Source organism: Nycticebus coucang, chromosome 23, assembly GCF_027406575.1.
Source record: "Nycticebus coucang isolate mNycCou1 chromosome 23, mNycCou1.pri, whole genome shotgun sequence".
In the NCBI taxonomy this organism is placed as follows: domain Eukaryota; kingdom Metazoa; phylum Chordata; class Mammalia; order Primates; family Lorisidae; genus Nycticebus; species Nycticebus coucang.
This window is the reverse complement of record NC_069802.1, coordinates 553,690-566,513: the sequence shown is the minus strand read 5'-3', so window position 1 is coordinate 566,513 and position 12,824 is coordinate 553,690. Positions and strand designations below refer to the sequence as shown.

The following is a 12,824-nucleotide window of genomic DNA, read 5'->3' as shown; positions in this document are numbered from 1 at the left end:
AAACCAAGACACCTGGTTATCTAGTTGTGTTAAAAATTGTTCATGTTTTTGAGAATCAATAAGGAGGGAAAGAAGTCAAAACATTTTTTGATGAAGACAAGCAGTGAAATTACTGCTAACATGTCAGAAGAATCTTATGTATTCTGTGCTAAGCCTTGTATTGCCCTCTCCAGTGAATAAAAACTTATCCATATAATTCATGTGTTTGCTTCTTGGGGGAAAAGTTCAGACTGTGGTTAACAAAAGTGACCACTTCCTTTATTAGAGGGATGTATTTATACAGAGAACAAAGATGGCATCTATTCACCTTTGGGTTATACACAAGAGGCACTAAAGATATGCGTACTTATTATTTTTTTTTTGACATGCAATTCTCACTAAGGAATTTCAAGGTACTCACTGCAGACCTGATCACATCAGCGTTATTTCCTCTTGTTTCTTCTCTCTCCCTTTCGCCTTCTCTGTCTTCTTCCCCTGACTCGTTTTAAATTTAATTCCTCTGAGAGCCAAAATATCTTTATTTCTCTATACTTTCTTCTATTCTATTCTATTCTATTCTATTTTATTCCTCTTTTACCTTATCTCCTGCAAGCAGTTTGAAACTCATAGGTCCTAGGAGGTGAGACTAGTAGAGTCATCCACACAGACATTCAGGCTGCACAACACAACCACGGGAGAGTCATTCCTATCACAGACACACAATAACTTAGATGACAATGTGCAAGTGAGCTCTATAATTTCAGTCCAGCCAGCAGTGTCCTCGAGATGGACAAGCGCTGTCTCCTTTATAAACCCTCATCAGCGCTCATGGAGAGCAGCCGTGAACACAATAGCAACGGTCTGTGCCCTCTCTTTGTGTCAGCTGACTATTGCCACAAGGACACTGTGTGGCAACCAACCATAATTCTGAGAGAATTAAAAACTAGCCTTTAGCTCTTGCTGGTGCACCTATAGGAAGACTAGAATATGGTCTATCTGGGCTGCAGTGGACTGGCAGGCTGCAGCGGACAGGCAGGCTGCAGGGGATGGGCTGCAGCGGACGGGCTGCAGGCATGAGGCACCGAATATCCTCCTAAAAGAAAACATCACTAAATAGAATGGGGGTTTCCAGAGTTTGAGGGGCAAGTAAATGTAGAGTTATTTAATGGCTACAAAGTCTCAGTTTTACAAGATGAAAAGAATTCTAGAGATAGATAGTGGTAATGGCTGCATAACATTATGAATGTACTTAATAACACTGAACTGTACCCTTGAAAACGATTAAAATGGCAAATTTTATGTTCTGTGTATTTTTTTTTTTTTTTTTAATCTATAAAGGTTTTATTGTGCACAGAGGGAAGGGGGTTTCAGTCCTTCTTGGCAGCTGCTTTCCTCATGGCGGCCAGGACGTTGCTCAGCTCCTCCCGCTTCCTTTTAGCACGGATGTGTGTCCCCACTCTTTTCTTGATGAACTTGAGGGCCCCTTTGTCCCTGGAGACCTTGAGCTGCTCCATGGCACGCCGCTCATAAGGGGCAAAGCCACACACTTCTCGGATCATGTCCCGCACGAACTTCGTGTGTTTGGTTAGGCGCCCGCGACGGCGGCTGTGCCTCGGTTTGCTCACGTTCTTGGTCACCCTGTGGCCCTTGTTGAGGCCCACGGCCATGGGGTAGCGCAGAGTCATGGCTGCAACAACAGCAGGAAACTCCAATGGCGGCCGCGGCGGAAGGGGCGTGTATTTTTTTTGTAGAGACAGAGTCTCACTGTACCGCCCTCGGGTAGAGTGCCGTGGCGTCACACGGCTCACAGCAACCTCTAACTCTTGGGCTTACGCGATTCTCTTGCCTCAGCCTCCCGAGCAGCTGGGACTACAGGCGCCCGCCACAACGCCCGGCTATTTTTTTGTTGCAGTTTGGCCGGGGCCGGGTTTGAACCCGCCACCCTCGGCATGTGGGGCCGGCGCCCTACTCACTGAGCCACAGGCGCCGCCCATGTTCTGTGTATTTTAACATAAAGAAAAATGAAGAAAGAAAACATCATTGAAAATATTAAGGAAATCGGGTGGTACCTGTGGCTCAGTGAGTAGGGCGCTGGCCCCATATACTGGCGGGTTCAAACCCAGCCCCACCCAAACTGCAACAAAAAATAGCTGGGCGTTGTGGCGGGCGCCTGTAGTCCCAGCTACTCCGGAGGCTGAGGCAAGAGAATTGCCTAAGCCCAGGAACTGGAGGTTGCTGTGAGCTGTGTGAGGCCACAACACTCTACCGAGGGCGATAAAGTGAGACTCTGTCTCTACCAAAAAAAAAAAAAAAGGAAAATATTAAGAAAATAAATAATTCATTGTGCTTTAAAAAAAATTTCCTACTCTTAAACAAACAAAAACCAGAAAATAGACTGTCCTAAGAATTACCACTGCCAAGAATATTACAACAAGTAAAAGCACATGTAACTCTCTCCCAAAGGAGAGACTGACAAGCCCCACTTAAGTTTCACTGTCAAGAAAACAAAGTAAATTTTTTTGTATCTATAGCTTTCAGAGACCATTTATTTCAACTATGCAGATGGAAATTTGGTAACTAACTTTGATAAACCAAGTTTTTATTGATGGTTGGACTTAATGTCAAGATTTTGTACATTGTTCTAATGTAACTATTCTGGACCAAAGAACTTAAATTCAGACCACTTTCACTGAATTTCTCCTAACAACTATGCTTTTCTATTTCATGGTTCAATTATCCCTTTTTTTTGCTCACTACCAACTCTAAACATTTTGCCTGAAAGACTGAAGATTCTGTGGGAAAATAAATAATAAGCTTAGTACAGAAGTCTCAGATTTATACACAATTGTTAGCAGCTACAGTCTTGGGGCTTATTTCATGCTCTTCCCAGGAAGTCTTTGATTCTCAAGGGTGCATTCGTAAATGGTAAAAATTAACTATCTACACGGCCTGTCACTGAGTAATAATAGCAACAACCTTTGCATGGTTTAAGTGCTACTTACCAGAAAGTAACTTACAGTTGTTTAAACACTTACTACTTAGTATAGTTGAAAATATATTTTCCTGTTGCATTGTATCCATACAAATGGTAAACAATTTAATAATACTTTGGGATAAAGGAGGGGTATGAGTTTAAAGCAGTTAGAGGATTCAAATTGAAATATGATTTTTCATAAAGTAAATACAATCCAGCCCATGTATTCAGTGATATTCATCTTAGTTTGCTTATACTTCCAGGGTGCAGGTCCAGGCTTGCCAGTGCCATCGCTCCTGAATTCTCCAAGTGCAGCAAAGAGAAAACCTTGTGTCCTGCACTTGACCCAAATGTATTAGTGATGTCATAGTGAGAATTATTAATCTCTGCTTAAAGCCAAAGTATCTATACGGTGGCCAATTCCCAGAAGAGATTCAGAATTAGGTGAGAGATGACCCCTGCACTCTGAGAGCCTCTCCCAGAGTATGTGCAGGAAGCTCTGTGCATTTGCAGTCTCTGTCTTTATTGTTTTTTATTGTGAGACAGTCTCACTGTTGCCCAGGCTAGTGTGACATGGGTACACCCAGCTCACAGCGACATCCAACTCCTGGGTTCAAGTGATCCTCCCACCTCAGTGTCCTGAGTAGCTGGGACTACTGGCATCCACCACAAGGCCTAACTGATTTTTCTATTCTTAATAAAGATGGGGTCTCACCCTTGCTTAGAAGGTTCACAAACTCCTGAGTTCAGAATATCTTCCCACCTAGGCCTACCGGAGTACTAGGATTATAAGTGTAGCCACCACCCCCAGCCAACTTTATTGTATCATCATCCCACAATACATTGTTCTTTATTATACCGTCATTCCACAATACATGTGTTAAATAAGGCAGCTGCATTAAAAAAAAAAAAAAATTTGAGGGGCAATGTGATTCTGCAACCCTTCATATTTATTCGCATGTCTTATTATCTTACTTTCCCTTGTTCAAATATGTATCCAATACCTAATTAATATGCAATGGTAAAATTTGTTTCATTAACATTATGCAGGCAATCACCACTCTCATTTAGTGGCTCTCTGACTTCCTCCTATAAGGCTGCACATAAATGTGAAGCATTATGTGCAGCTGTTTACATTTGTTTGTAACAAAATCCAAAACAGACACTTCTTACTTGCTGTAAGCCATTTATAAAATAAAGAATGTGGGAAGTGGAGCACAGTGGCGCTCATTGTTCCCTATCCCCAAATTACTTGGTGTTTTGATTTTTGGTTTTCTTTAGAGACACAGTCTCACTCTGTTGCCCAGGCTAGAGGGCAGTAGTGCCATAATAGCTCATGTAACCTCTTACGTCTGTCACTTCCTCAGCCTTCCAAGTAGTTGGGACTACAGGCATGTGCCACTATGCTAGGCTCATTTATTTTTTGTAGATATGGGGTGTCACTGTGTTGCCCAGGCTGGTCTCCAACTCATGGCCTCAAGGGATCCTCCCACCCTACCCTCTTACAGTGCTGTGATACAGGCATGGGTCACTATGCCTTAACTTGATGTTTTTTGTGTTGGTGCTAATAGTCTGATATCTCTGATAAAGATGTTATTTCTTGCATCATTAAATTTTAAGAAAATAATGTGAGGGAATATAAAAGAGAACAATCAAAGTAACTGGCATAATAAAACACCTCAAAATTAGGAATAAGGAAAAAATATAATTATATAAACTTTACCTTTATATAAGGACTTTACCTAACAAATGTAAATGATTTGAGACATTTGAAAGCTCCTTAGCTTCATACTCACATTAAAATCACCCAAGTGCTCATCAACTCACAAATGGATAAATAAAGTATGGTATATATACACCATGGACGTACTCATCCATTAAAAAAAGATGGAGGCTTTATAGCTTTTGTATTCATCTGGATGGATTCGGAGAACATCTTCCTTAGTAAAGTATCACAAGAATGGGAAAGCAATTATCCAATGTACTCATTACTAATATGAAACCAGTAGATGAACAACTACACACCCACAGAGAAAAGTACAATCACATTCAAGTAGGGGGAAGCTGGAAGGAAGGAGGGAAAGTGGGGTGGGGGAGCTGGGGGAGCTTTCACCTAACGGGCACAATGTAGGGACACGGCACCCCTCTGGGTGAAGGGCTCAACTACAACTTGGACTTTACCTAACAAATGTAAATGATGTAACCTAATCATTTGTACACTCACATCAATCTGAAATTAAAAATAAAATCGAGAAAAAATATCAGTCAGACTTAAATTAAGGGACAGTTTGGACATCAATAAAAGTGAATTCTGTGAAAGTCCATTTCTATGAGATCTGTCAGATTTCTCACTAAAATATGAAAAAACATCCTCAAAGCCAGATGTGCTGCCACCCATAGGCACTTCTTCAGGCACAGCCTTCAAAGGTGGTGGAGAACTTCTGCCCCTTCTCCCTCAGGGCTTTCGAGCTGAGGAAAAGGAACATCTTCCCACCTCAAAAGGTACAAAATGAGCAGATGTTGCTTTCAGTGCCCTGAGAAGATCAAGTCTCCACAACTTCACATCTCTGCTTCATCATGCACAGTAACAAGACTGATTTCTCTGAGGAAATAACTAATCTATGTAAGTCATCAATATTTACTACTCTTCACCTTTTTTATTTTTATTTTTTTGAGATAGGGTCTCACTCCATCATCCAGGGTAGAGTGCAGTGGCACCATCATAGCTCACTGCAGCCTCCAAATTCTGGGGTTCAGGTCATCTTCTCATTTCAGCCTCCAAGTAGTTAGGAACATGAGTGCATGCCACCACACACAGTTAACTTTATTTTATTGTTATTCCATTCATTATTTATTTTAGAGAGCCAGAGTCTCCCTATATTGCCCAGGCTGGTCTTGAACTCCTGGCCTCTAGCTCTCCTCCTGCCTTGCCACCCCCACATGCTGGAATTATAGGCATGAACCACTGCATCCTGCCTCGATTCCTGTGGAGCTCATTAACAATGGAAAAATTACTTCATGCTTTCCAAAGATAAGAGATTACCTCATATGTACCTATGTTAACATAGGCAGTCTTCTTTCTATGAAAGGAAAGCAACTGAGTGACTATTATACATTTTTCAAGAACATAAGTCTACACAATTTAATCTTCTAAACCAACCTGAGTATAATAACAGCCACCCATTTACTGAATGATTATTAATGTGACAAGTGCTTTATAAGAAATAGCTTACAAAGTCTGCATAAGAGTTCTGTCAACCTTAGTAAGATTCAGAAGACATAATTAGAGTTTACTTGAACTCAAAGCCAACCAGGACCATAGATTCAAAGTTCCCTGAATATTCCAATTAGCAGCATTTACAAGTGGGTTTTTAAAGGAAAAAGTGCCAATCATGGTAGCTAACTTTTGGAGGCCAAGGTGAGAGGATCCCTTGAGGCCAGGAGTTTAAGACCAGACTGGGCAACAAAGCAAGACTCCATCTCTAAAAATATAAATTAGTCAGGAGTGGTGGCTCTCCTATACTCCCAGCTACTCTGGAGGCTGAAATGGGAGGACCATTTGAACCTAGGAATTATATGCTGTAGTGTCCTATGATCTTGCCAGAGTGAGATCCCCTGAGATCTTTTCTTTCTCTGAAAGAAATAAAAATAAAAAGATGCTTACCAAACCACACTGGCTATACATTTTTCTTGTTACCACCCAACCAGCTTTATCTGTCCACTGCTCAGGAGGAGGCCAATATCCAGAGATAGCAGGGTTTACAGCAGAGAGTTTATTCCACACAGTGTTGAGCAGGGAGATGGAAGGAATTTCTCAGATCTACTTCCCCAAGAATCAGGGAGACAGGGTTTGTAAAGACAGTTTGGTGGGCAGAGGATTAGGCAATTGGAATCTGCTAATTGGCTGGGTTCAGGGTGGAACCATCAGTCCTTTGATATGAACCACCATCTAGGGGAGTCAGGTTATCGCTGGACTATAGTTTCTTGGGGTGAGGGGGTGGCCAAGACCAGTTGAGTTAGTTCCTTGGTCTGGCTGGCTGGGTCAGTCAGCCACTGGAATGCAGGACCTGGAAGAAATCTCAAAAACAAGTGATATTCTATACAAAGTTAAGATTCTCCATAACTGACTACTATGCATGGCTCCAGGGTAAAGAAGTTAATGAGGAACAGTGATTATTATCAAGCAAATGAGCAGACAGTGGCTGATCATTATCATTATTTTAGCTAAGCCAGTTCCTTCTCAGAGTTTTGGGGTCCTTACTCTAATTCTTGCATTGCATCCCTTCATTAATTTGTGAGGGCAGTTTCATTCTTAGTATCACAAATTTCAGGAACATGAAGTTAATGGGTGAGGTAGCCAGTTGGGAACAAAATGCCTTTAAGCAATTACCCCTGGGCATGGGAGTGGGGGGACTAAAGTCCCATACTTAACCAGTTCCTCTGTTTTCTAGTTTTAAAATGAGGATATGAAGGTTCCTATTTTATAGGGTAGTTGTGAAGATTAAATTAGGTAATACATATAATGTACTTAGAATAGTAGATAGCACACAGTAAGCGCTATGGAAGTATTAGATAGTGGTCTGAGTTCTAAGAACTGGGAATATATCAGGGAACAAAACAGATAAAAATCCTTGCTCTCATAAAGCTTCACTATACAGCAGTGTTTTTCAACCTTTTTAATCTCATGACATACTTCAATCTATAGTTAAACATCTATGGCACACTTAAATTATCCTGATACGAAAAGAAAATAATTTAAAAAAGAATATACTTACTGTGCTTTGAACTTCTGTTGAACATAATTTAATGATCTTTAAACATTTTCATGGCATGCCTAAGATCCTTTCATAGCACGCCAGTTGAAAATCACTGTTCTAGAGAAAGAGAAATAGTAAGTAAACAAATGAACAAAAAATTTAACATATACAGTATGTCAAAATGTAGTAAGAACCATGAAGAAAAAAAACTGAAAAAGGAAAATAAATAATGCTGGAAAAGTGTTGGGGGGGGGCTAGTTTAAACCTTGGAAGGCCTCGTTGAGGTAACATTTGAGAAAAAGTCAGATATTTAATAGAAAATAATTCCATGCAAGTTCAATGGTCCTGAGGCAGTTTGCCTGAACTTTTGTAGAACCAACAAGGAGGTCAGAGAAACAGGAATAAAATATCAAAGAGGGATATTTTCCCAGTGGGTGGGGAAAGCCTTTACTCTGAAGCAATTGAAGGGTTCTGAGCAAAGGGTAACATGATTTGATCCATGCTTTAAAAACATTACTATGGCAGCGAGGCTTATATAATAATTCAGGAAGAGACACAACACTGGCAGTAATCCAGTGAAGAGTGGCCATGGGGTGTAGAGAGAAGTGTCCAGATTTTGGATATACTTTGAAGGAGAACCAGCAGGACTACTTGAATGATTGGATATAAAGTGTGGGAGAAAAAGAGGAGTCACAGCTGGGCATAGTGGCTCACACCCCTAGGCCCTGGAGTTGGAGGGCAGCCTGGGCAGCATAGTAAGACCCCATCTCTTAGAAAAAGAAAGAAAAAAAGTGGAGTCAAAGATTGCCCTAACAACTGGAAAGATGGAGATATCATTAACTCAAATAGAGAAAACTGGGAGGCAAGCAGTGTTTGGACATCTCTCAGGTTCCATTCTAAATCTTCCCAGACTTACCTCTTATTCTAGGTACTGCTACAGTAGCCAATTCTGTGCAGGCATCTCACAGAGGCTGTACCTCTCTCGTTCCACCCTCAGTATGGGATTTGCATCTCATGTCATCACACAGATTGCCTTACAGAAACCAGCCCTACATGCATATGTGCAACTAGAAGTGTGTGATGAAGCTCTGACCAATGGCAGACAGAAGCCAGAGGCCAAATGCTTTCTTCTTTCTTCAATCACATGCAGAGTCTGAGACACTTCATAAGGCTTCTCAGAAAGTATTATACCATAGGATCAATCAACTAGTCACTCTCGGCAGGAGTCAGTTCAATAACATTTCCTTGAACTGGCTTTTCCTTCTTCTCTATTTAATTTCCTCTGAACTCCAATTCTATTCCTTAAACTCATATTCTCAAGTAAATGACCAGTATGGGACTCTGACTCAGGTTCTACTTTCACGGGAATGCAGGCACCAAAAGTGGCTTTAGTAAACCAGTTCTTCAATCTAGAATTTGGGGGCTGGACCCTCTGACACTGATCACAAGACAGTAAAGACCTCTACTGGTGGTAAGCATTGAGTGGTAAACTGGAAGTGGTGATAACCTCTGGCATGCAATAGGGTCACAATTACTAAGACTCTAAACATTGTAGATTGGAATGAGGTACAGGCAGAAGACAAAGCACTGGATTATATTGTGGGTATGGAACTCAAGCATTATGGAAGCAATTATAATAATAAGGCAGGCTTACTTCTATTAACTGCTTTGGAGTTCTTAATAAAAGGAAATAACTGGGCCGGGTGCAGTGATTCATTTCTGTAATCCTAGCACTCTGGGAGCCAAGGTAGGTGGATTGCCTGAGCTCAGGAGTTCAAGGGCAGCCTGAGCAAGAATTTTCTACTAAAATACAAAAATTAGCTAACTGTGGTGGCAGGTGCCTATAGTCCTAGCTACTTGGGAGGCTGAGGCAAGAGGATTGCTTGATCCCAGGAGTTTGAAGGTGCTGTGAACTCTGATGCCACAGCACTCTACCCAGGATGACAGAGCATGATTGTCTCAAAAAAAAAAAAGGAAATTATAGGCTCAATTCATCCAGCTATCAAATAAGAGCATACTATAAAAGCCAGAGGGCCACCAGGGCAATGTAGCTGCTGAGCAGACTGTCCTGAATATCAGCCCCAATTTAATCATAAGAGCGGCATACATGCTAGGGAGTTCCAATGCACAGCCTTGAAACATCCTTTAAGACAGAATCCTAACAGAAAAATAATGGAACTCTGAGATCTAGAATGGAGACACTGGTATGGGTCTTATAATCCTAAACCCCCAGATTTTCTTTTTTTTTTATCTTCTACACCAATAGTTTTCCAGATTTCCCTTATCTGGGAATGCTGCAAAGAATACACTTGAAGCAAATGCTTCTTAATATGACCTAATTTTTCTCAATAGCTACCCCTGTTATGACCACTAGGCTGAGCCTCCCAGAAGTAAGGTTGCTGGAACAAACTTACTACACAACTGAAGTGCCCACCACATGGACATGTTGCCTAGAAAGGCTGGGATGCAAGTTGCCCTAATGTTCAGGCCATTCATTCCAGCAGATCTTACACTGCTAGAAGGATTCATGACGGATAAGAGCATGGTGTGAAATATCTGGAAAGTGCCAGTAGGGAGTTGCAGCCCAGATGCTAGCCTTCTGTAGGGTCATGCAGTGGGAGGCAGAGAAGTACTCTCCCTCGGGAAAACTAGAGCTAGATCTTTTCAGTCCCACCAAACCCTAAGTGCAAATGTGCAGAAGCAATCTGTTGAAGTGAGGAAACTATACAAGGATCTAACGTGAGAAAGCCCAGCAGACACAAGTAGATGACTTGAAAGGGAAAGCACATGTCATGAGAGTAAGATGGAGTCACTTCAGCCAGGCTAGCCCTGACACAGCTGGTCTGGTCCTTTTAGGTCCTGTGTAGCCTTCACCTCCTGTCTCTCATCTTATTGTTTTCTAACTTTAGCTTCCACCCTAAAGATGACTGCCTTAAATAGATTAGGAAAATTGATTCAGGAAACTGACTTTTGAATCAGAAATGTTATAACAGGTTGTCACTAAGTTGTGCTGATCTGGTTGTGCGGGTCCAGTTTGGCATCCACCATCACCACCCCATTTGGAGTGTGGAGCAGTCGATGCCCAGGAGCACTAACCTTTGATCGAAGGCAATAGCAGTCAATGTAAAAATGCTTCCTCCATTCTTGCCTTCAGTGAACAGTTCTGAGACTCATTTCATAAAGCTTTGTAGAAGGCCCTAAGGGTTTGGGAAAACATTCCAACAATGACTAGCTCAGTAACATATTCTTAGACTGCTCCTCACTCTTCCTAGTTTCATTTGCTTTCCTCTTCCCTCACTTTTGCTCACTGCAGTCAAATCCATTACACAGGGTGGCGCCTGTGGCTCAGTCGGTAAGGCGCCAGCCCCATATACTGAGGGTGGTGGGTTCAAACCCGGCCCAGCCAAACTGCAAAACCAAAAAATAGCCGGGCGTTGTGGCAGGCGCCTGTAGTCCCAGCTACTTGGGAGGCTGAGGCAAGAGAATCACTTAAGCCCAGGAGATGGAGGTTGCTGTGAGCTGTGTGAGGCCACGGCACTCTACCGAGGGCCATAAAGTGAGACTCTGTTTCTACAAAAAAAAAAAAAAAATCCATTGCACATAAGCCTCACTTTGGGGGGAAATCTAGGAGGAAAGAGGAGAGAGGAGAATTTAATTTTTGGACACATAAGTCTGAGACTCCATTTGTAAATGTTGGGTAGCAGGCAGTGGGCACACGAATCAGAAGTTCAGAGAAGAGATAGAGGCTTCTGAAATGCAATTCATTTCCCAACTTTGAGGATGGCTGTAAACATACAAGTAAATAAAAGATAATAGGAAAAAAAAGCAATTGTCATATAAAGAGTGCCCACAGTTCAATATCCAATGTTCTCAGACCAAGCAGAAAGAACTTCAGGGGTCTTTGTATGGACAGGACCAGATCCTGCTCTTAAAAGGGAAGTCATTGGATGAAAGTGAAAAGTATTCCAAGCAGCACTTACTTCAGCATATTAATCTTAGTAACAAACCGTTCCCTGCTATTTCTGCTATTTTTTCCCACAAAATTATACCTTCAGATAAACATTGAAAGATACTTTGCACAGCTCACTTTTCACTTTCTCATTGAGTCCATTCCTGGTAGAGTGAGTTGCTCTCTCTTTTGCATTCCCATGGTACCTTAGTCTCTTTTCCTCTACCTTCATTGTTGAGTTAGACTCAGCAGACTGTAATTTGTCCATCTACACATATTTAATTCTGTTTCCCCAGTAAGTGAGTGTGCTGTCCTGAGTGGGATCCCTGCTTTTGTATCTCCAGCATCTAACATAAGGCTTGGCATAGAGGTGGCTGTGATTATTCGTCAAATGAATAAATGCAAAAATTTATTTATGCATGAAGCCTCTAGTAAAGGGCTGTGTTGAGCAAGAGCAAAAAAATTGCTCCTTTGAATTCCCAGCACACTTATCTGACCTTTGCCTTTCTTTGGTCACTTATTTTGTGTCGCATTTTTTGTATCTGTGTATCTACACTTTGCCTAGTTTGACCACATTGTGAACTCTTTCAAGATAAGATTCATGCCTAAATCAACTCTGTCCCTGGAATCAAAGTTTCTGGCATAAAACAGTACAGGAAGATGGAATAAATCATCTACCTTGCAACCAGCAATACTGGCGTCATTTATGCCCCCTCAACTTCAGATTCAATGGATCTGAGATGAGCCAGACAGACTGCATTTCCTAAAAAGTCCCAGATGATGCTCAAACAGGTGGTTCATGGACCATCCTTTGAGTATCAAGGTCATCAGGGCAATGGTTCTCGGCTGCAGCTGCATATTAGAATCATCTAGGAAGTACTAACGTCTGGGTCCCACCCCCAGAGATTCTGATTTAACTCAAGCTTTTCAAGGTTTAAGCAGCAAGGATGTAGCGTTAACTAAGCTTTACAATATGCAAAACAGAAGACATTTAATCCAATCTCTCCTTAAATGAATTGTTGCAAATACCTGAATAAATAACTCTTATAGAGAAAGTAAACAACAGCATCAAATCCTCCTCCCCCTGGTCAGTCTTGGCCCGATAGAGGCCCCGCCCCTGCCTGTTCTTGATACGCCCTGCACTGAGGCTCGCCTTCCTTTCCTG

General features: G+C 41.7%; 1 protein-coding gene across 2 annotated transcripts; it reads right to left on the bottom strand.

Annotated features, from left to right (window-relative positions):
• Positions 1 to 1,281: 1,281 nt before the first annotated feature.
• LOC128575895 (60S ribosomal protein L36-like) lies at positions 1,282 to 12,759 on the bottom strand. Of its 2 annotated transcripts, none has more exons than XM_053577675.1 (4): positions 12,689 to 12,759; positions 10,807 to 10,907; positions 7,729 to 7,827; positions 1,282 to 1,666 (listed from the first exon to the last, which is right to left on the bottom strand). In XM_053577675.1, exons 3-4 carry the CDS (start codon positions 7,751 to 7,753, stop codon positions 1,347 to 1,349), a joined length of 345 nt encoding a protein of 114 aa, XP_053433650.1. In that variant the 5' UTR covers positions 7,754 to 7,827; positions 10,807 to 10,907; positions 12,689 to 12,759; the 3' UTR covers positions 1,282 to 1,346. The 2 variants fall into 2 exon arrangements, 1 of the variants encoding a protein (XP_053433650.1); XR_008377190.1 differs by lacking the exon at positions 1,282 to 1,666 and adding an exon at positions 6,634 to 7,031.
• Between the last annotated feature and the right edge of the window lie 65 nt (positions 12,760 to 12,824).

Excerpts from the sequence above, each read along its gene's own strand:
- LOC128575895 (XM_053577675.1), bottom strand. The coding sequence starts at position 7,753 with ATGTTCAACAGAAGTTCAAAGCACA. Across the intron at positions 1,667-7,728 it reads CAACAGAAGTTCAAAGCACA|CCATGACTCTGCGCTACCCC; the intron begins GTAAGTATATTC and ends CTGTTGTTGCAG.